At 46.8% G+C, this 22,562-nt stretch overlaps 1 protein-coding gene across 5 annotated transcripts in view; it reads left to right on the top strand.

Moving 5' to 3' along the window:
• ltbp4 (latent transforming growth factor beta binding protein 4) overlaps positions 1 to 22,387 on the top strand; it is a 95,637-nt gene extending 73,250 nt beyond the window's left edge. For 4 of the 5 annotated variants that reach the window (XM_088627672.1, XM_088627675.1, XM_088627674.1 and 1 more), the window contains 15 exons: positions 5,071 to 5,196; positions 6,035 to 6,160; positions 7,034 to 7,156; positions 7,542 to 7,673; positions 9,600 to 9,725; positions 10,701 to 10,844; positions 11,676 to 11,888; positions 12,530 to 12,601; positions 13,104 to 13,232; positions 14,477 to 14,620; positions 15,284 to 15,436; positions 16,408 to 16,666; positions 16,942 to 17,213; positions 17,446 to 17,595; positions 19,035 to 22,387. In XM_088627672.1, coding sequence (XP_088483798.1) covers positions 5,071 to 5,196; positions 6,035 to 6,160; positions 7,034 to 7,156; positions 7,542 to 7,673; positions 9,600 to 9,725; positions 10,701 to 10,844; positions 11,676 to 11,888; positions 12,530 to 12,601; positions 13,104 to 13,232; positions 14,477 to 14,620; positions 15,284 to 15,436; positions 16,408 to 16,666; positions 16,942 to 17,213; positions 17,446 to 17,595; positions 19,035 to 19,189 — 2,324 coding nt within the window. In that variant the 3' untranslated portion in view covers positions 19,190 to 22,387. The remainder of the gene's footprint in view (positions 1 to 5,070; positions 5,197 to 6,034; positions 6,161 to 7,033; positions 7,157 to 7,541; positions 7,674 to 9,599; positions 9,726 to 10,700; positions 10,845 to 11,675; positions 11,889 to 12,529; positions 12,602 to 13,103; positions 13,233 to 14,476; positions 14,621 to 15,283; positions 15,437 to 16,407; positions 16,667 to 16,941; positions 17,214 to 17,445; positions 17,596 to 19,034) is intronic. The other variant, XM_088627673.1, reaches the window with a different exon arrangement.
• The last annotated feature ends 175 nt before the right edge of the window (positions 22,388 to 22,562 follow it).

The raw sequence follows: 22,562 nt of genomic DNA, 5'->3' as shown, positions 1-22,562 counted from the left end.
TTAGAGTGGAAAACATTATTTTCACATTGCAGTGTTTAACAATCATTAGATTACTAATCATGCAAATGCATTATTATTAAATTAAATTGAATTTTTTTTAAATAAATTTAAAAACTTTTATTTCGTCTGTCAGCCTATCATTGCTCACATTACACACACATATAAATGCATGATATTTAGGACAAATATATCAGAAATATGAGTGTTTAGGTTATGTATGCTATTGCAGTCCAAGACTGTTCCTCCTATAAAAGTAACTGGCTGTGTTCTGTCTTACATGACACTTTTACAGTGTGCACAGCACTAAATGGAAGAGGAAATCTGTGTGGTTTGTGTTTGAGAGCCTCTATTAGGTGTTATAGCCCTAGAAATAAATGACATCATAGAGAGTCATTTCTAGAAATAAAAACATCGTAGAGAGCTCTCTGCTGTGGTCTACTATGTTATGAAAAACATTACACAAGACAGAAGCTAAATGTTGGTTGGCAGCCTACAGTACATTCTGTCAGGCTTCTAAAACACAGTTGCCAGCATTCGGACAAACAGCAACCTGCTGGGAATGAATGAGTCAGCCTGTTTGTAGCATCCCCCCCCCCAGTTCCTAACCACAACTGCACTGTGTTTACTCGAGTTGTTTTGGCAACCTTTTCGATGAGAAAACAAAATCGGTCAGTCCTATCTAGGATAAGATACGCACAAGAGCATTTTGCGAAAACAAAGTCAAACAGAATGGGAAACGCAGCTGGGGAAGAATCTACCATCTGCAGCTGAGAATGAAGGGCTCTGGTCAGGATTATTCAGTTAACAAATGAAATGCCGCTGCTGATGATCCACAATGAAGCCACGGGCCAAAATATGACTGTAAGGATATTGGTAGAGTGTGGTCCTTATGGGTTGATGCAGTACACGAATATGTAAATAGTGTATATATAGAGAGTAGTAGATTGAGGGGCAGTTGACTAGGCAGTTACAGAGTTAGTGTAGTACGAGTTATAGAGCACTGTGTTAATAAAGTGTTCGTTCATCATTAAGAAGGTGTGTGATTAATGACCGCCGTTAAGAACACAAATAGAGAACATAACAATGACGAGTGTTAAGGAAGCATAGTGGTTAATTACAATTACACAATAATTACAGGACCACAATGCTATGGTCCTGGGTTCAGTTCCAGCTTGGAGCATCTGTCTGTGTGGAGTTTACATGATCTCAAGCTTCCTCCCTTCTCCTGAAGACAGATTCGGTTTAGTTGGCTACTGTAAATTGTCTGATTTATGGAGGACAGGCTCTAGGGCAATTCCTGCTTGTAGAGAGTGTTCCCAGTTCAACCTTTTTGAAGTTCTCATGTTGGATGGACACTCTCAGAGGTCAGACATGCATGCTTCCTGCTGAGATGAATTCTGAGATTTCAATCTGTTTGAAAATCGACAGTACAGGAGGAACACGCAGGGCAGTTCCACGCAACCCTTCCCACATCAGAACCTCAGCTGATCTTGCTAAAAGAATGTGATGGGACCGGGCCACAATTTCACATACATGCCCATGTCATGTGCTTACCACATTGTTGTGTTCCTAATATTTTGGCCCGGGGGCTGTATTTAATAAATTGTTATACCACTGCAAAGACATTGCTGGGAGGTTTCGGGATTTGTGGGGATTTGGTCTGTAGGCTCTAACGCGATCTCTGACCTGTGGTGTAGTCCTTATCCACACTTCACGATGAGAAGAGTCAGACCTCTGTCTGGACGACAGGCTTTTAGTGCAGAATTCACAGGGGCAGATGCTCTCATATATGCACTCAGGCCAGTGTTCTGCTGTCAGGGTTGATTTAGGGCTCCATGTCAGATGATCATTAAGGTATTCTAGTTAAGCAGATGAACAAATTTAGCTGTAAGGGTTGACTTCAGGTTTTCCTCAGAAAATAGCAAGAGCTCTTCAATATCAAGACCCCCAAGAAGAATTTTCCTGTTTTTATGCTCTTCTCAATATTCATTGTGTAATTCCAAAACCTTGTATGTGAATAAGTACAGTTTTATCTGCCTGTGAAAGAGCAACAATACTTATTTAAGAGCTCAATGAGCTAGGCTATGAGGACTGGTTGCAGGAACTTAATCTTTTAGCTCTCAGCCAAAGATAACCAAGTAGAGAACACAGAGTCCTTCCAGACTAAAACAACTAATTACATTAAAAAAATAAATAGGATATGAATCAGGAAGTACTTGAAATTCAAATCAGTTGACTGGAAGCACTGCTGTAACCAGAAACGTGTTAAATGTCAGTTGTGCAGTGATACTGAACACCTAGAAGCCAAGTTTACAAATGCTGGGGTGCTGGGATTGTTTAAAGCTAAGCCTCAGGCTTTGATAATGTTTGGGCCTGGTGGGTCCTGATGAGCTGAAGAGTCTGCCCTTTCAAATTATTATTATTATTATTATTAATAATAATAATAATAATAATAATAATAATAAAAACCACAACAATCAGGGACTCCCCTCCACCACCACCAGTGTGTAGCCCCCACCTGGATGATGTGCTGGCAGCCTGAGTGCACCAGTACACTCCCCACACACCAGCTCTCAGTGGAGAGGAGAACAGAGTGATGAAGCTAATTCAGCGAGGGGGATTGTTAGGAGGCCATGATTGGTAAGGGCCAATAGGAAATTTGGCCAGGACGCCGGGGTTACACCCCTGCTCTTTTTGAGAAAACATCCTGGGATTTCAATGACCTTGGAGGGTTGGGATCTCTGAGATTTTACATCTCATCCAAAAGACTTCTTTTTTTAATAATAATAATGTTTCTTTATTAGCCCTATACAATTTCTTGTATTAGGAATTTGTCTTTTCGCATACCCCAGCTTTTCTCCATGAGACACAGACAGGGAGAGAAGCTTGGGGTCAGAGTGCAGGGTCAGCCAATGTACAGCACCCCTGGAACAGTTGGGGTTAAGAGCCTTGCTCAGGGGCCCAACAGAGTAGGATTCCTCTGCCAGCTATGGGATTTGAACTGGCAACCTTCCAGCCACAGGCACAGATCCTTAGCCACAGAGCCACTGCTCTGCCCTATGCTGCCTTTACAGTATAGTATAAATATTCCTTAAAGTTCTCAAGTTCTTCTGAACAGCAGCCTTCCTCACCAGATCCTATCTGACACCTTTTTAACTAAGAAAGGCAGAAGGTGCTCCTAAGTCCGCAGACACTGTTATTGTTCTCATGTTGAGAGAAGGGCAGTCAGAGGTCCATTCTCCTGTCTTTAAAGTTGGGCCACTACTCCAAGGCTGATAGGAAGCTTCCAAAGCGACTAGCACTTCTTCAGCGAATCTGGCCTCTGTTTGTACAGTTGAAAGCACATTTCGTTTTTTCTGCTCAGAGGTATTTGGCAGAATTCTTGACAGATGCCTCCGGTTATTTGTGCAAACCTCATAAATCTGAGAAAGTCCTGGGCAAAGAGAGAGAGAACCAAGGTGTTTTCCATTAAAAGAAGAGTGTTAATGTGATAGAACAGGCTGGGTGTCAGCAGCAGGAGGCGAGAACGATGAACTCACGTACAGTAAAGGGGGCAGTTCAGTGGTGAGCAGTCAGCACAGATGCCACAGGCAAGCCTCAGATCCCTTTTATCAGAACCTGGCAAAAAAATTGAGCAAGTTGTCTCTCCGTTGGTACTCTGCTTTGAGGAATTGAAGATTGAAAAGCATGATCTGCGCTGAATGTTTTAAGAATGCTCTTACCGATCCACCCCCGAGCTACGGTATATGTTAAAGCCCTCTTTCTTATTTCATCTCTTCGAAGTCTTCTGATGATTTTTAAAGTCAAGTGCAGAGCTATAGAGAGCATTACACTTCGAGACGTGCAGAAAAGCATTTCCAGTTGAAAAGAGCTACAGTAATGAAACCCGCCTAAATATTTACTAGAATGATGATTTAACACACAACGAGTTTGAAGATGATAAGAAATGGTCTGTCTTTCTCCTTGTGTCTTTTGTTACACATGTCCCTGAAGGTGAAGTCGTTGGATCCTCTGTGACCTCCAACAATAAGTGCAAAAAGCAGTTGAACACTAGAAATTATAATGTACGAGGAAAAATCTGACTGCTCATGGTTACGTCCTTCGGATGAGACGTAAAACCGAGGTCCTGACTCTCTGTGGTCATTAAAAATCCCAGGGCGTTTCTCGAAAAAGAGTAGGGGTGTAACCCCGGCGTCCTGGCCAAATTTCCCATTGGCCTTAACCAATCATGGCCTCCTAATAATAATAATCCCCATCTATGAATTGGCTTCATTACTCTCTGCTCTCCTCCCCACTAATAGCTGATGTGTGGTGAGCGTTCTGGCGCACTATGGCTGCCGTCGCATCATCCAGGTGGATGCTGCACATTGGTGGTGGTGGAGGGGAGACCCCATTACCTGTAAAGCGCTTTGAGTGGAGTGTCCAGAAAAGCGCTATATAAGTGTAAGCAATTATTATTATTATTATTATTACATTCTTCATCTCAGTTTTCCTGGCTTGTTGGCAGTAACCTGAAGAAAATGTCCTTCTCAAGTGCGTAATATTGCCACTACTATTTAAGAATGGTGAGAACAGAAAGACATTCTACAGAAGAATGTTTTCAGAAGTATAAATGGTTCAGCCAGCTTGCTGCAGGCTCCATGTGTCACGCCCTCTGCAGCCAGAGGGCGCTCCTTCTCTGTCCTGTCCCTAGTTTCCGGTCTGCTGTCCTTCCTGTCCCTCTCTTTCCCTCGGGCGATATATTTCCGGGTCTTGCACTCTGTCCTCGCTCAGCATTGACGTTCGGATGTCCTGAGACCCGCCTAGCACTAGGGCGCCCCACGTCCGCTCCCTGAGGGCATAGGTTTCTATACGGCATTCCTGAACTCTTTGCACTATGAGCCCGGGCCTTTTTCCCGTCTCGCCGCTACGCATATGGGTCTTTTTCCGCTCTCCTGCTCCCCACGGTTAGTCCCTTTGGACGTCCGTGACACCATGTGGCACAAACTGCTCGTTAGTTTCTTTCGCTCTGCCGGACAGTTACTGTACTGTCAGCTTTGAGCCCCTGGCAGTGCGTGTGTCTGTTCCCAGATGTGGATGAGTGCGCGAGCCCCGTGACCTGTGGTCCTGGCAGCCGCTGCGTGAACACGGAGGGCTCGTACCGCTGCGACTGCCGGCCTGGCTTCCGCCCCGACAGCAGCGGCCGCCTCTGCAAAGGTGAGTTCTGTCCCCCCCGCCCAGCTCGTCCGGGGAATAGCGACCCGTTCTGCACATGTGCTTTTATTTTTTTGCTGATTAATCCAAAGATCTCGTCCTGCTGTCCCTGGGAGGTTCCCAGGGAATCTTCCTCATCCCTTTGGTGAAAGATGTGCCTTCTTTTCTGATCAATAAATGCAGCCCTTATCCTAGGTGCACTTATGTCTCTGGGTTACTGTTGATCCTGAAGTAGTTCTCTGTGTTAATTTAAAGTTGTCAATTCCTTCCACAATTTTAAATACCAGTTGCTTTGTAGTCTTTCCCGCTGAAGACTAAAGAGATGACGTTCCTTTAATGTCTTTGTCTTAGGCACTCCTATATATGTGAGATGCTCTTCTTTCAATTGAGTCCACAGCTGCAAAGTTTTTAACACAGCCCCCAGTATGTAACGTTAGTGAAGACAAGCTCATTGATGAGCCACACTTGTGATAGGTTTGTCCAAGAACGTTTACACATATTTTTCATTTTCCACTATATTGGCATTGCCATGCCTTCTCTGTGCATTTCAGTACTGGACTATGAAAATACCATGATTCACCATGGTATTCCTTTATTTGAACTGTGCAGCACTGTACCCATGCTTTCAGGTTCACTGCTTTGATTGCTACTGAATGCAGGGGAATAACAAGGAAAATACCATACAAATTTACCGTAGCAAACCTGTAAAAGGACAAACGTAGCACCGGCAAAATGCCAGCAGAGTTAGTAGTGTGATGAGGAGATGCAGGACAGAATAAATTAAGATTGTTTGAGCGTTTCTGAGACGTTCATGTTCGGTGCCATGCCGCTGTGCTTGCAGACATCAACGAGTGCCTGGAAGGAGAGTATTGCTTTCCTCAAGGAGAATGCTTGAACACTGAAGGCTCGTATCAGTGCCTGTGCTCTGAGGGATACAAGACCACTCCAGAAGGGAGTTCCTGTGTCGGTAAGGATCTTGGAAAAGCTCACGGGTTTGTCCACCCCTGATATTGAAGTCACAGCAGCTGTGGATAATGGAGAGATGAACATCATTCCAGAATCTGAAAGAGGAACTGCAGTTCCAATTTCTCAGACTGGTTATTAAATCTCGGTAACAAAATAAATTAATTGACGGTATAGAAAAAATGTACAAATTCCAAATTAAGCACAAAATCGTGAACTTTGTTAAACTAGAGGAAGTCGCAAAACCCCTGGTCTCACCACGGGCAAGAGTTAGAGAGAACTATGACGTTAGGCGGCCCTTCCTGCTCACTAGTCCCTGTAATGACTCATGAACTGCGATGTACGAGCGGACAAGTACAGGTTGTGCAGAAGACATTTCACTGCAGAAATGTTCCAATGTGATCTGTATGCAGAGTTAACAAGTAAGTGGTATTTGCTGGCAAAACCGTCTCGAAGTCGAGAGCAATAATTATTTTGGATTAAAGGAGATGTACTCACTAGCCTGCTTGTTTACAATATCATAGGGCCACAACCCAGCACTGGAAGTATTTGTTGCCTCGTTCTGAATCGCTACGCATAGCTGCAAATGTAGTCTATTCTGTGATGTAAGTTGGAGGTTTGACAACTTTCACTGTACATTAGACTTTTATTGTGGTTTGAAATGCTCTCAAATCATCAAAGCTGATTTTACCTAACGCCAAAATGTAAAAACAGCGTTGCAGCTCCCCTTTAAAAGTAATTCAGCGCTGGAGGCAAACTGGTTTTGCTTCAGAGTTTAGCTCCGTGCCTCTTCCAGGACGAGCCGTAGCACCCTCTCGTCTCCCGTCACGGGAGCAGGCTTCTCTGACGTGACGCCCGTGTTTTATCCCGTGGCCAGACGTGGACGAGTGCGCCAGGCCGGGGCTGTGCCAGGACGGCCGCTGCACCAACACGGAGGGCTCGTTTGAGTGCCAGTGCCTCACCGGCTTCACCACGAACCCGGAGCGGACCGCCTGCCTCGGTAAAGGACACTCCAGCAGGAGACCGGGGAAGGCCAAGAGTTATTGATTTGCGGAAAGGTCACATCGTCTGTAGATATGAGCTGCGTTACTTCATTTGCCTCAAAGTATTGGAATTCTAAAAATTCTCATACCAGAGAATGAAACAATGAACATCTTTGTCTTTTCCTTCATCTTCTTTCTATGACCGTCATTGATACTGTTGGTACAGTCTTGGTGTTACTTGATGTGTTCGTGCAGGCGGGGTGAAGAGCACACAGGGATGATCACAACCGTCTTTCCGTCGAGCGCGGGGTTTCTCTTGTCCCGATGGCTTCACTGCTCGTTGCGGCTGCGGCTGGCAGGCAGTGTCGGGGGCTGACCGCTCGTCTTTCTCTTTGCGCCCAGACGTGGACGAGTGCGCCGAATCGAGGGGCGCGGTGTGCAGAAACCAGCGCTGTGAGAACACCATCGGCTCCTTCCACTGCATCACCATCTGCGAGCCGGGGTACAGGGTCACGGCCAGCGGGGACTGCGTGGGTGAGTGCGCCCAGCCGCGGGCCCAGCCATGTGGAAACACAGCAGCCGTGTTGTTACGGTACCACCATCCCGCCACCAGGGGGCTCCAAACCCACAGGCACCTACTTCAGCTACTCAGAGAAGACTTAGACCTTGTTAACCAATCCCAGCACTTCTTCATCACCACACCTCCCCTCCCCAGCCTACTTGAGCTCTGCTCTCTGGCTCATCCCTGCTCAGTATTAGGTTTTCACCTGCAAACTCCACTTCCTGTTTTCCCATGAGACAGCCCTTTTGGCCTAACAACTTTAGCCCTGTTTTGTGACCACGAGTTTTTGGATTCTCCTTCAGTTACCTGTGCTCTAGGACCTTCTGGTTTTTTACTGCTTTTGGTCTTTGACTTTGGATTTCCCTGTTTGATCCTGTTGGCAGTCTTTGAGTTCCCTGGATCCGCACAGGGTCCGTCCCTAACAGTAACGTAACACATGTGACCTGTGTGATCCTACTTCTGGAACCTTGTTGATCCAGGACAATTGCACGCACCCCTGCTTACAAGGACCAATAAAACCTGATCTGCTCGGGGTGGGGCGAAGAAGCATCACAAAGTGCTTCTTAAATATATAGTAGGAGCCACTTCATCCATCACTGAAGTGCAGCAATCCTTCAGCATCTGCAGCCCCACTACACAGCAGATCAGGGGGACAGGTGAGAAATCAAGGGCAAAACACGTGGGGCCCAGACCAAGTAAGACATCATGTAATCATTGAATCATGACCAAATACCCAGGATCTGAATTGAATGGCTCATCTCGAAGGACAGCACCCGCTACAGAATAGTAACTCCAATCACCACACTAGGGCCAGGACAGAGGTTTGTACCACCTGCTGCTCAGTAGTTTCCCAGTACTGAGGCCCGGCCTTGCTTGGCCTCTCAGATCTGATGTAATCAGGCTGCAAGGAGCCAAGACTCCTCTCAAGTTGGATAATAGTATGAAACATTGCTGGGAGCAATGAAGAAATTGTTGATGCTCAGAACACACAAATCGTGCAACTCTTGAGTGTGTCTAAAGTGTCTTAGGACTTTTGCACTGCAGTTTAGATTTTTACATCCCAGGGAATATCAGGGTGAGAAAGAAGAGATATAAAGGAGGCTCATTCTTGTGAAAAGCCTTTGTCAGCAGAGTAGAAAGAAAGAGCAGCAGTGAATGCACCTTCAGGTTAAAGAGCCGTTCCTCTAGTCTTCTTCGCCTGCTGCACGCCTGTGGACTGCGCTGGAGAAGAGGGGGGGGCGCCGCGCCCGTTATCGGCTGTCCCGCAGAGAGCCGACAGCCACAGGGGGCTCACAAGCAGAGCTGGAATGCGGAGAGGCCTCTATCACAGCTGTGCTTGGACACGTGTCAGAGTGGCGGGGTTTTTCCACTCCAAGAGGGAGGAGGATTTTTTGTTGTTGTCAAAAACAGTACCGCGACCCCCCCCCTTCCCCCTCCCCCTCCAGCACCCAGCCAAGAAACGCATCTGCGTCCCATCGGGTTCTTCTTCATCTCCGTGGCAACGGAACACATGGCGGATAGTCTGAGCTTGTGTGCTAGGAACCCTCCACCACACTCTCAGGTTGCGCGGGACACGGTTAGAGAGACGCGCAGCGCAGAAATAATGGAATTGCTGTCTGCCTTTCCCTCGGTGCCTCTGCTCCTTCTGGAACAAATATCAAGCTGGTACCTTTGCAATTTATGTTCCACAGGAGCTCGTTCAGAAAGGGCAGTATCTTTCCTTGAATTTAATACTCATTTTGGAGTTTTCACCTGCCACTCCTTCCTTCACCACTCGAAAGTGGCCAGTGAACAGAACAGTGCTTTCTTTCCCATGTGATATATGTGATATGTAAATAAAGAGACCAAAGTGAAGGGTGGTAGCGTCCAGCCTCCTCTGTCATGCGTCTGTCTTGCAGACATCAACGAGTGTGCCAACAACACCATCTGCGGAGAGCACGCCTTCTGTCAGAACCTGATGGGCTCGTACCAGTGCATGTGTGACCCGGGTTACGAGACGGCAGAAGATGGGAGGAGATGCATGGGTACTTGTCCCAGGGGTGCCAGCCTGAGGGGTTTAGCCCACAATGTTCTCTACCCAAAAGAAAATGTGGGGCACAAGAGGGCATGTGAGATTTCTTCACGTCTCATTTGAACTTCAGCAGCTTGAGGCAGTGGGGTTACTGGGTCCTGGAAACAGTGGTCTGATGCAGCCATTTCCTGCAGGCTGTGGTGATGCGTGAGGCTGTTGCCTCAGGACTCCACTGTTCTGGTCCTGGTCTTCTACCTGCCCTCCAACACGCTGGGTTTGACTGGACACTACACACTCTCCCTTCCCTGTATTTATCCCTCTGAGGAAGGAAGCTCTTCCTTGGAACTCTTCACCTGCCAGTGAGCTCAGTGGCCTTGGCCCCTTTTGCCCCCACAGCTGGTTCTGATTATGGGCCCACACAGAAGAAACCTGAAATGGGTCATTTCAATCACTGCTACACATGTGCTATATACTTCTTAAACAGACACGCAATCCTTGATTCTGGCTCCCAGGTGGAAGCATCTGTGACCTTCAGAGACACTGTTTTCACATCATTTCAGACAGTAAGCAGGCTCTGTTATATATGTTTTCTCAAATGAACCACTGGTACTCCTTCAGTAGGGGGCTGCTTTGTGCCACTTAACATGACCTTTAACTGTGAGGTACACAGCGGACACACGGCACCTATTTCAGTGTGAATTGTTCCCCTGATGGCAGTGATCTGCACCCTCTGCTTGGCAGTGAAAACGGACTGCTCCTGCTTTCACATGTGGAAGAATTGTCTGTCCCCTATAAAAGGTCCTACCTGCGAATAGTTTTATGGGGAGCTCTGCTTCACCCTTAACACTTACTAAAAAACCATTCCTTTCGTTATCCCAGTTAACCTTAGGTCTGAGCTGTAGACAGTCCGTTGTGCACCTGTGTGTTTCCGGGCCGGTCTTGGATCCTGTGTAGCCCGGGCCCCGATGACCCCGTCTTCTCTTCCCAGACGTGAACGAGTGTGAGAGCATGCCGGGCGTCTGTGGGGCCGCCCGCTGCGAGAACGTGGAGGGCACTTTCCTGTGCAACTGCCGCAACGAGCAGGACGAGTACGACCCGCAGACCAGACAGTGTGTGAGCAGGCCCGCAGCAGGTACCCGCGCCGCTACAAGCACGGCCGCCAGAAGACGAGAGGGATCCGGGGTGACATTAAGCAGTCCACCCCCCAAAAAAATAGAAAACCCAAGACGCCATCTGGCCATTGCCCGAGTACCTGGAAAAGTTTGCAGCGGAGGTTTGCAGCTGTTTCTTGAGCTGCCAGACCGAGACAGGCTGCTTTTTTTAAACAATTGAAAATAATGTTCGAGAGAGGTTTTTTTTTTTCCTGTGCCCGCCCATTTTTTTATGCTGGTGTATGGCGTATGGCTCTGCATTTTCTGCATCCTTTATCTTAGATGCTCCAGAGTTAACAGCGTAACTTTCTGCGCAGTTCCTTTAATATTTTTGGCTTCGGGTCAGTTAAAAGGGCCAACACTGCCCCCTAAAGTTCAGTAAAAGAATGAGAAACCTGGTATTTTGTTGCCTGTTCTAGATTTCAGAGTCACACATCATTACCATGTTTACCATATAAAAAGCCCGTGTAGATTCTTATGGCGGCATCACTTTGCTCATTTATCAGTGAGACTGATTCGGCTATAAACCCAAAATGCGTTTCTGTTTTCTGGGGGAGTTAGTGGGTTGATTTTTGCAGACTCTGGCTACTTTTTCAATTCCAGAAAAGGGGGAATTATGGTTCTTTTTTTTTTCCACAATGAGGACAGCCGGGACTTAAACAGAGAATGTCCCGAGTGGGATGGCTTCCCCTTATTACGAGTCGGATACTTTAGGCTGCTGCCATGTTTTAATATCTGCTGGCTGGCTGGTCTTTTGCAGCCTTCTCCGCTGTTGCTCTGCTTCAGCCCTGTCTTGGTTCTGTTCCCCTCAGAGCCCCGAGTGATACCCATCAATGCCGGGGGGGCGTCAGTACCGGACTCCAGGCCGCAGCGCAGCGACGCGCAGGAGTGCTACTACAACACCGGAGACACGCGAATGTGCAGCACGCTGTCACGCAACACCACGCACCAGGAGTGCTGCTGCACCATCGGGGAGGGCTGGGGGCTGGGGTGCAGTTTTACACCCTGCCCGGCGCCTGGCACAGGTACCCGTGCGTGGGGCAGAGCCTGCTGGCCTATCCATCTCCACGGCGCACAGTTTTTTTTTTTTAGTTTTTTTTTAAATAAAAAATAAATACAAAAAAGGAGAAACAGACGCACTTCACAGCCAGAGGAATTCACAATTATAAAAGCAGAAATTTAAGCTTTTGACATATTTCCATTGTATGTCTTGCCTTTTGATTCTTTCAATTTCTAATAGAATTTAAATAAAAAGGGAATTCTACATTCAAAGCATCAATAGAGAGAGCAGTATTAGACCATTTACGTTTGTGGATGAAGTATTTCGCCAAAATTATTAATAGATTAATAATAAAAACATATCTTTTATCCAAAAGTTCCACAGCACACATGGGGTAGGAGTGTGTCTGACATCAGCGTCCCATGTGGAGTGCAGAAACTCCCCGTATTCACACAGCTGACCTTAAACCACTTGGATCCATTGTCTTCTCTTACTGGGCCATAAAGGCCTGGAGCTGCACGTCTTAAATCAAAACTGTAGCAAACATGGAAGCTTAGGCTATGTGGTCCAATGTACATATTGAGTGTAAAAAACACCCAGGAGCAATTGGTGCTGCTTTGATGTTTCATCTCTGATGGAAGGCGGAATTCTCTTCTTGTTTACCAGAGGAATACCGGGCTCTGTGTCCACGTGGGCAGGGATATGTGACAACAGGGCTGGGGTCCTTCAGTTACCAAGGTAAGGAAGGACTCTGTAAGGACAGATACATTACAAAGGTTGGATTGCGCCACTAATCTTTTAATACCTCTGCAGAATGATGGGATACGGTGTCAGTTCATCCAGATTACTTTATAGGTGATCACAACAAATTACAAAAAAACAGTAAGTAAATTCTGTAGATCTAAATGTTGCATAATTGATTGTTTTAGGTAACTTGTATTTTTCACAGAGCTTATTTGCAGTTCTATAGATATGCAGTAAATCTCGTCTTGAAATTTCTAAAAACACTGTGAAGGTTAACTGATTTTTTCGTCACCTACACCTTTCCTAGCGCGACAAAAAAAGTCAAACAGCAGATTTTCCAAAACCGTATTTATAGTCTGTTTATTCCAGTTCATTCTCGACAGCGATCAAAAAGTTTACAATGAAAATCAGTTGCAAACGTCCCAGGTTTGAGGTCTCTGGAGGCAGCATGTGTTTCTGTCCTGATGCTCATAGATCTCCATGTTCTCCTCCGCAGATGTGGATGAGTGCAAGATCTTTCATCCGGAGATCTGCAAAAATGGTGTGTGCTCTAACAACATCCCTGGGTTCAACTGCTACTGCTTCTCCGGCTACTACTATGATTCAACCTTACTGGAGTGCATTGGTAAGCGAGCTGGGAGTTGCTACCCAGAAGTTCTGTTTTCGGGAGGTAGCCAGGCCAGGACGACGAGCTCAGAACCCCCTTTGCCTTGTGGGTCATGCCAAGAAGCTGCTGCAAGGACACCTACAGCAGTGTGAGGGGGAAGCGAAGCAGTGACTGCTGGGAAAGAAGCACGATTGGCCATTAATTCATATTTTATTTTAATAATTGGGCGATTAATAATTAACTTAAAAGTTAACAGACTAACAGATAATAGCTCTGATATAGTGTTACATCAGTAATGTGGCTGTCTTGCTTGGAGGTTGTCTTAACAATCTCTCCCACACTTTTGTTTCTGAACTGCATTAAATTAATTTGACGAGGACCCCTACTATAACTTCCTTTGTGTCTCCTATTCTCTGTCCTCAATGTGTCTACACTTAATTTACACTTGCCACTTGTCTCTTGTAACTTAATTTAGCCAGTGGCTCTATCACCGTGCAGCTCACAGCTCACAGCTGGCAGCCCACTGAAGCTCAGCAGGTGTGAGCCTGGCCAGTACCTGGATGGGAGACTCCTGGGAAAGCTGAGGTTGCTGCTGGAAGAGGTGTTAGTGGGGCCAGCAGGGGGCGCTCACCCTGTGGTCTGTGTGCGTCCTAATGCCCCAGTATAGTGACGGGGACACTATACTGTAAAAAAAAATGCCATCCTTTGGATGAGCTATTAAATCAAGGTCCTGACTCTCTGACTCCCCATTGTCTCTGTGGTAATTAAATATTCCCAGGGCAGTTCTTGAAAAAAGTAGGGGTTTTACCCCAGTGTCCTTGGCCAAATTTCCCTTTGGCCTCCTAATAATCCCCCTCTCTGAACTGGCTTCATCACTCTGCTCTCCTCCCCACTTGTAGCTGATGTGTGGGGAGAGTACTGGTGCACTGTGGCAGGGGAGTCCCCATTATCTGTAAAGCACTTTGAGTGGAGTGTTCAGGAAAGCACTATATAAGGGTAAGGATTAATTGGTAGTAGTATTTCCCACTATCACTGTTGATCATCCTAGGATTGGGATAGTCAGGGCCTTTAATCCCACAAGTGGTTAAAAAAGCAGAGTGGGAGTGTGCCGTCGCTATCACAAGATGTGAGAATGGGGTTGTTCGCAGCAGAGACAGGTGAGACAGTCGCTGAGACATGGGTAGGCAGGAGTCCTGGGCTGTTCGGAGCTGGAGCGGTGAAGGCAAATGACAGCGTCACGTCCCTCTGTCTCACCCTCTCAGATAACAACGAGTGTGACAACGAGGAGGCCTGCAAAGACGGGCAGTGCATCAACACCGAGGGCTCGTACTACTGCACCTGCCAGGCCCCGCTGGTCCTGGACGACACCCAGATGAGCTGCATCAACACCACCAGCGAAGACCTCGGTACAACACACAGAGGGGATGAAAGGACAGGCCCCCAGGAGAGTGGTGGCAGGCTGACATGCCCACCATTCACTAGGACAGTGTGGGCAGCCCTCACACCTAGACTGTAGCATGTCACCTCGAGGATTTTCAACTTCTAGTTTCGCTCTGCATGCACAAAAACCCTTACAAAACTTGAAACCTTTAAAGTGAAGCCGATTAGTTGAATAGCTTATTTTTTATTACCTGTCAATTCAAGGCGGCCTTGAGTCGCTTGATTTTGCGCCACAGTGGCAGAGATTTGTCAACCTTATTACTTTCAGAAGGTGAAGCACGGGTTTTGGAGATTGCTTCGTTTGTTGCACTCGTTTGGGGTCGTTACCCAGGTTAGCACAAGCCAGTTTACTTTTTGAAGTAATGTTGAGATTGAAAGGGTTTTGTGGCAAAGGTCATTGAGAAGCAGGCTCGTGAAGGAGACAGTGAGCTGTGACATGAGGGAATCAAGGTATCCAGTGAGGAAGAATGAACTCTCTCCCAGCCTCTCTGTACATGGAGTGTTCCCGACTTCTGAATGGTACTGCATCCACAAGGAAGCACTGAAATGTTTTATAGCTGTGAGCAGATTATACAATAACCTGCACCCAAGCTCGATTACCCTAGCAGTGTCCATCTTTCTTTCTCCAGATGAGAACCTTGCGTACTGCTGGCAGGAGCTGACCCTAGACCTGGTCTGCCAGCGGCCTCTCCCGGAGAGACAGGTGACCTTCACGGAGTGCTGCTGTCTGTATGGGGAGGCCTGGGGCCTGAAGTGTGCTCTCTGTCCCGGCCGGGACACGGGTGAGTCCTGCGGTCACTGACGACGAGCAGTGCTGTCGAACCTTTTCTGGCTGTCAGAAATGGAAGGCCTAGGTGGGCAAGGTGAAAAGGGAAAATCTATAAGGAGAAGATAAGATAAGATCACTTTATTTATGTCTTTTCGCAGACCCCAGCTTGCTCTCCATGAGACACACAGACAGGGAGAGAAGCTGGGGGTCAGAGCGCAGGGTCGGCCATTTATACGGCGCCCCTGGAGCAGTTGGGGTGAAGGGCCTCGCTCAGGGGTCTGGTCAATTTAGCTGGATTTGAAATTCACGCCAAAAATTAATCTGATTTTTCACCTTTAACGTTCAGTGACTTGTGCTGTGTTGTGAAATACTGTAGCTGTACCTTTTAGGCCAGAAGCTATATCACCCTGCAACTCACAGCTGGAAGCCCACTGAAGCTCAGCAGGTGTGAGCCTGGCCACCTGGATGGGAGACCTCCTGGGAAAGCTAAGGCTGCTGCTGGAAAAGGTTTTCATGTGACCAGTAGGGGGTGCTCACCCTGCGGTCTGTGTGGCCATAATGACCCAATATGGTTGTGCTGACACTATACTGTGAAAAAAAATGCTGTCCTTTGGATGATACATACTATAAAACCAAGATCCTGACTCTCAGTGGTCATCAAAAATCCCAGGGGGTTTCTCAAAAAGAGTAGGGGTATTACCCTCTGTGTGCAGACCAAATTTCCCCCTGGCCTTTACCCATCATGACCTCCTAATAATCCCCCTCTCTGAATTAGCTTCATCACTCTGCTCTCCTCCCACTGAGAGCTGGTGTGTGGGGAGAGGACTGGTGCACTCTGGCTGCCGTTGCATCATGCAGGTGGGGCTGCACACTGGTGGTGGCAGTGGGATTCCCCTTTACCTTTGTGGCGCTTTGAGTGGAGTGTCCAGAAAAGCGCGATATAAGTGTATGGAATTATTATTGTACAAATTCTTCTTTCTCCAGAGGCCTATGAGACGATGTGCAACACTCTGAGACCCCCAGCCTATGGCCCTTCTTTCGGGGGGCGGTACAGGCCCATGCTCGGTGGGGATTATGGGGCGCCTTATGGGCCGAATATCTTTGCTGAGCCCCCTCCCAGGCCTGGGGGCCCTGACTTCCTGATTCCCGGGTATGAGGACTACTCTCCTTTGGCAGACAGAGGAACAAGCTCCAGGAGAAGACCTCCATATGGACTTCGAGAGGGCCCCTACGGCCGCCGAGGGTAGAGTCACTGTATTCATAACCCGCGTGAGCGCTAACGTGCCTGCCATTTCACAGAACCGGCAAAGGCAAAGAATCAAACCACTCGCAGAGCCGAGGTTCTTTGCTGTTCTGCAGATGGTTTACATGCATACACGAGTTTAGCAAAATTATGATCCCAAAGTTTGGAAGACCCTTAAATCTCCAGAACAGCAAAGAATATTTAAAGAAATAATAATGAACTCACACGTTGGAGGAGAAACACGTTTTTGAGACGTAGCTGCTGTGTCTTTGCAGCCCGAATCCCCGCTATGAAATAGGGGAGTACGAGCCGCAGTATGTGCCCCCAGAACCGGACCCCGAATCTCGATATGGGATCCCCAACCCCCTGTCAGAGCCTGCGTATGAGCTGCTCCCCCGGCAGGGAGTGGGCTCTCTCCCTGCCGCTCCCCCCTTTGACCAGGGCGAACCCGGACCCCCAGAGCCTTGGCTTCGCTACAGGCCCCGGGAGGGGCCCCCATTTCCAGAACGGGGTGCTGCAGGAGGGACCCGCCGAGAGCTCTATGACAGTAAGGGCATTCTGTGCTTGGACTGATTTTCACCACCGTGGTCCACTTTATTATTTCCATGTTTCTCCATGGGGGCGGCAACATCTATGAAATTGTACAGCTGCTGTACCTGTTCTGCTGAGCGATTTCTGAGACTGTGGTTAAGTGTTTGCCCAGGAGAGGGCGCACTCTTCTCTTATCTTCCTGAGAATTGCCTGCTGACGCTCAGGGACGTTTCGGTTCCATCTCTCAGGCCGGTATGAGCCCCACGAAGGCTTCCAGGCAGAGGAGTGCGGGATCCTGCATGGCTGTGACAACGGCAGGTGTATCCGCGTGTCCGAAGGCTACACCTGCGACTGCTATGATGGCTACCAGCTGGACATGACAAACATGGCCTGCATAGGTATGTCAGCCGTTCCTTCCTCTCCTCTAAATCCCTGCTGCCCTCCTGCAGAAAAAACAGCAAAAAACTCTCAGTTCAAAAATAATGAAGTTAAAATGAAATACACCGTAGTGTGGGCAATAAACATACACAAGAGTGATAACCGAATTTTATTCCATCTATTAATTATACTAGGCAAAATGGCATAGTTTCATTATCCATCAAAAGCCTACAGGAAAATGTCCTGGGTAACACAGAGTTAAGATGGGCCAAAGGCCAGGCAATTCAGGGTGGGGACAGCCACACAAATACACTCATATAACATGCACACAAACCCCTGTCCTCCCCCCGAGTCCCAGGAGTTAGCAATGTCCCTGATAAAAGTTTCCTGTAAGAGTTTATCCGTCTCGCACGTCGCCTGGGAGGAATTCTGGCCCACTCCTCCTAACCAAACTGCTTCAGCTCGGTGGTGTTTGAGGGCAAAGCTCTCTTTAGGTCCCACCACAGCATCTCTATGGGGATGAGGTCTGGACTTTGACTTGGCCATTCCAAAACTCTGAGTGTTCTCCTTTTCAGCCGTGCATAAATAGATGTACTGGCGTGTTTTGGATCACTGTCCTCTTCCATGATCCGATTTTGGCTAGCTTTAGCTGTTGGACAGATGGTCTCACATTTTCCTCTGGAATGTGCTGGTGTATGGCTGTAATATAGCATAACACCCACCTTACAGTCTAAAGAAAAATACTGTTAAACTACAGAATTTCAGTTTAATTGGGAAAACCTGACTCTAAACCCTGTGGAACAGAACAAACGGCAAATCCTTTCATAAGATTCCTCCGTGGCCTGATTTTGTTCGCTACCATGTGGTAACACTGAATAGCAGACAAATTGTGAATAAATGTAACTGCAAGTTTGCGTTTAATGGCACCTCGTTCCTCTGACATCATATGACAAGTGGCGTCTGTCGTGCTTAGAGTTGATCCGCAAGATTTTAATATGAGATCCTAACATTTTGTCGTTATATTTACCAGATATTCATCTGGTGACCAGTCAATATTTACTTTATTTTAGAGTATGTGAAAAATATAACAGGTATCCTCTTCAGCCTGTGTTAAGAAGTGGAAAGGGCTCAACCAAAAAATAAGATAAGATCACTTTATTGGCCATATACAATTTCTTGTATGAGGAATTTGTCTTTTCGCAGACCCCAGCTTGCTCTCCATGAGACACGCAGACAGGGAGAGAAGCTGGGGGTCAGAGCGCAGGGTCAGCCATTTATACGGCGCCCCTGGGGCAGTGGGGGTTAAGGGCCTTGCTCAGGGGCCCAATGGAGTAGGATTCCTCTGCCGGCCGCGGGATACGAACCGGCAACCTTCCAGCCACAGAGCCACCGCCCCACCCCGCGTGCGGACCGCCGGCGTGTGCGACCAGAGGGTGACGAGGGCCTGCTTGTTTTGCAGACGTGAACGAGTGCGAGGAGGAGGGGGACCCCGGCACTCTGTGTGTGAACGGCCAGTGTGTGAACACGGACGGCTCTTACGAGTGCGTGTGCCTCCGGGGGTTCGTCATGTCCAGACAGCCCCACTACTGCGTCCCCTCTCTGCCCCTGCAGTGAGCCGGGCGGCGGCGCCGTTGAGCCCTCTCGCTGCCCGCCCCTGCAGTGAGCCGGGCTGCGCTTCTGCCGATTTCCCCCTTCTGTTGTTTTTTTTCCCCCTTTCCTTTTCAGATGTTCGAGGGCTTTTTAAAAAAAAAACTGTAAACGCAAATAACCGCAACGTCATGAAGCGATCTTTTTTTTACTGTCTGCAAAAGTCCGGTGGACGTGAAAAGCGCAGCCTTACTTTAAAAACGAGGCTTCAGGCTGCACAGTGCCCCTGAGAATGTGTGAACAGTAAAGGGGATCGGTTGCCAAGGCTGTGACCACGTGGCCAGCCTGGCCTGGACACCCAGCATGCTCTGACCAAACTATGGCTGCCAGTTTGCCTTGACTTCACCTCACAGATGAGCTTCTCTGGACCATCTCTCTGCCCGTGAGCACCCGTGACTGTTAAGGGAGGACTTAGCACTACGTCATAAAGATTTAAGCAATAACACTTACCAGCCATTTCCTCGTTAGCACTGATATCTCGTGTGCTTGTTAGGTTCTTTACCCAAAGGGTGGTGGGAGTGTGGAACTAGCTACCCAGCCATGTTGCTGAAGCTGCTGCCCTGGCTTCTCTCAAGGAGCAACTGAAATTCTTGGATCAGGTAGCTGGGCCAAAGGGTCTCCTCTTGTTTGTAACCGTTCTCACGCTCTTTAGGAGCTTTTAAATGTTCAGGAACGTCCAGGGTTCAGGGTGGCAGCGGGCTGGGGAGGCCGCGTCCACGCTGGTCCTGCCCTCCCGGCGCTGAGCGCAGCGCGATAAACCCCCCGCCCCCCCTCGCTAGCTTTCTTCCTTTCAGTTCGATTATTTCAAGTGGATTCTCAATACTGCAACATCACTCCAGGATGAGGCCTGGGAAGTCAAGTACTGTCTCTCCAGGCTGTCAGATGTGACACAACAAAGCATATAACTCCTAGTAAGGATGCTGATAGTGAAAGGTTTGTGATAACAGTGATCAATAGCCCTTTAACCAAATCCTTTAGCTAACCTATGCCCAGCTGCTGAAGAGCTGAATTATTCTCACGGGAAGGCATTATTTGTCAAACTGCTGCTTGTTAAGTTCTCAGCTTGGTGACTGAGAGCCGCGCGGACTCGGGACACCAGCAGAGAAAGGGATCCTGCAGAGTTAGAGCTGAAAACACGGGCGAATAGCACTGATGCTCTCCCTGCACCTGGAGGACCACTGTGCCTTCTGGTTGCCATTTGATCTGAGCTGTTTAGTTCGACTTAAATCGGATCACTTATTGACTTAATTGGTCACCACTGTTTTCAGGTCTTTGACCACTACGGATTGAGTGGGAATGCCAGCAGGCTAGTGATTCTTCAGAGCCCTACGTGTCCCTGCTGTGTGGGAGGAGTTGACCCTATGACTGAGCGTTCACCAGGACCCTTTGAGACAGCGGGGGGTTGTAAAACGAACCTCCAATTTCAAAAAATGTGAAAATTACACATTATACCTCAGATGAGCTTAATTGTGGTGTTCAGTGACTGTGTGGGATGAACCTGTAATTCAGATCTGTTGCACTTCGTGCCCATCATTGATCTGACCATCTGAACAGCTGATGACTTTCACCGGTTCATTCAGGATAGTCATTCCAAATGCAGTTTTATGAACCATTAACAGAATCTGAACACTGTGGTATTAGATGAGAACTTCAACAAAGTAATCAAAGTGAATATTTTAAAATATGCTTTATGGATTTTGTTGTTATTCCCCTGCTGGGTAATTAAGCCAACGTAATTCAGGATAAATCTTTTGTTTTGGGACAATTATAAATTCCCCTGTCTCTGTCCTGATGCAGGTGAAGTCATGTGGTCATACTGTGGACTTTAGGATGGAGATCCAGCTGTCTTACCTTGTACTCTGAACAAGAACAGTGCTTTAATACTGAAGAGGTCAACTAGGATATTGAAAAGGGTTGTTTTATCGAAACTGAAGTCGCACCACACAGCAGTAAAGCAGTTGTTTTTGTGATTGAGTGTGATTAGTGATGTTAATCAGGGAAATTAGAGTTTATAGTTTTTTGTTCCTAAATCCACCTAAATCTACATAACAAGCAAAAATGTTGAAAATTAGTGCAAAGGCAGTGGTTTTTGTTACAACTCTTAGGAGGGGGCCTGATCATTTTTTAAAGCAATGTTTTCTCATAATGAGATGCTTAGCTACTGCACCCCACTTTCTGCCAAGAGAGCTGTTAATTGTTATAGTCAACATACTTTAGTTAAAAAAAAACATTTAAAACCCAAATAATCACAAATGGAAATTCCTAAAAAAGTAAGAAGGTATGGCCATTTCAGTAGGAAAAGCTAGATCACTATAGATTTATGTGTTTTATATCCTATTGTATATTAATTTATACTCTGTGCAAAGTTAAGCTCTTTTTTACTTTAAAAAAGCTATTATAATATTACTGTAACTGTTAAAGAGCACATGCGACCGTGATTTTAAAATGCTGTTCTGTAAGAAAAACCCGCCAAGATTTCCGGGAACTACTCCACTATATTCACTTCTCGTCCATAAAAAGCCTGTTGATTTTTAATCGTCTTAGAACGAACGTGCTTGCAAAGAAATCTCGCTGTAACTAATAAAACAAGTCTAACGGGTCTTTCATTTTGGCGGAATAAACTTGGAAAAGTGAAATACGTCTAAATATATAAAGTATGTAACGGAAAGAATTGGGTTTGAAGTGCTTTCTAATGCTCACTTTGTATTATTTAAATCTCTTTTAGTATAAAAATATTGGTGATAATCAGTTCTCAACCTGCATTAAGAGATGGAAATGGGTTTTAAAATTACTATTCACCTTTTCAGTTTATGACGAATGTCTCGTCTTCAACTGTATGTTTATGTCATTGGTCAGTTTTTTTTTCACGTAGATTAACAGATGAAAACCTAAAAATGATTCTCAGCACATAAACTTGTATAACACTGTGCACTGTACTTGCGGAGGACTGAACTATTGTATTAAGCTGCAGTCCGCGGTCTTTGGGGAAAAAATCAAATGCTGTTTTTTGTCATTTGGTTTTGATCTTGACTGAAGTTTAGTGTTTTCTTGTTCATGTATAAAACGTTGTTTTTTTTTAATGTCTTTGCACACATTCCAATTCTGAATAGCAACGCTGTACATTTGTATTTCGGAAGAAAATAAAATAAATTGTATACCTGATAACAGAGCAGTTCAATTTTACACGGTCTGAAATAAGTAAACACCCGAAAAAGAAGATTCGGAAGACCCGACTTTCCTGACTCGTTATTTTACGCATGCAAAATGACCGACATTTCCTTTCCGGCAAAGGGTTTTGCTGTATCAAAGCCGGGGGGTCATTCCTGCTGTACCCGTGCGG

Source organism: Lepisosteus platostomus, chromosome 4 (assembly GCF_059453375.1).
Source record: "Lepisosteus platostomus isolate fLepPlt1 chromosome 4, fLepPlt1.hap1, whole genome shotgun sequence".
Lineage (NCBI taxonomy): Eukaryota > Metazoa > Chordata > Actinopteri > Semionotiformes > Lepisosteidae > Lepisosteus > Lepisosteus platostomus.
The sequence above is the reverse complement of the archived record's forward strand: the minus strand, read 5'-3'. Positions and strand labels throughout refer to the sequence as shown.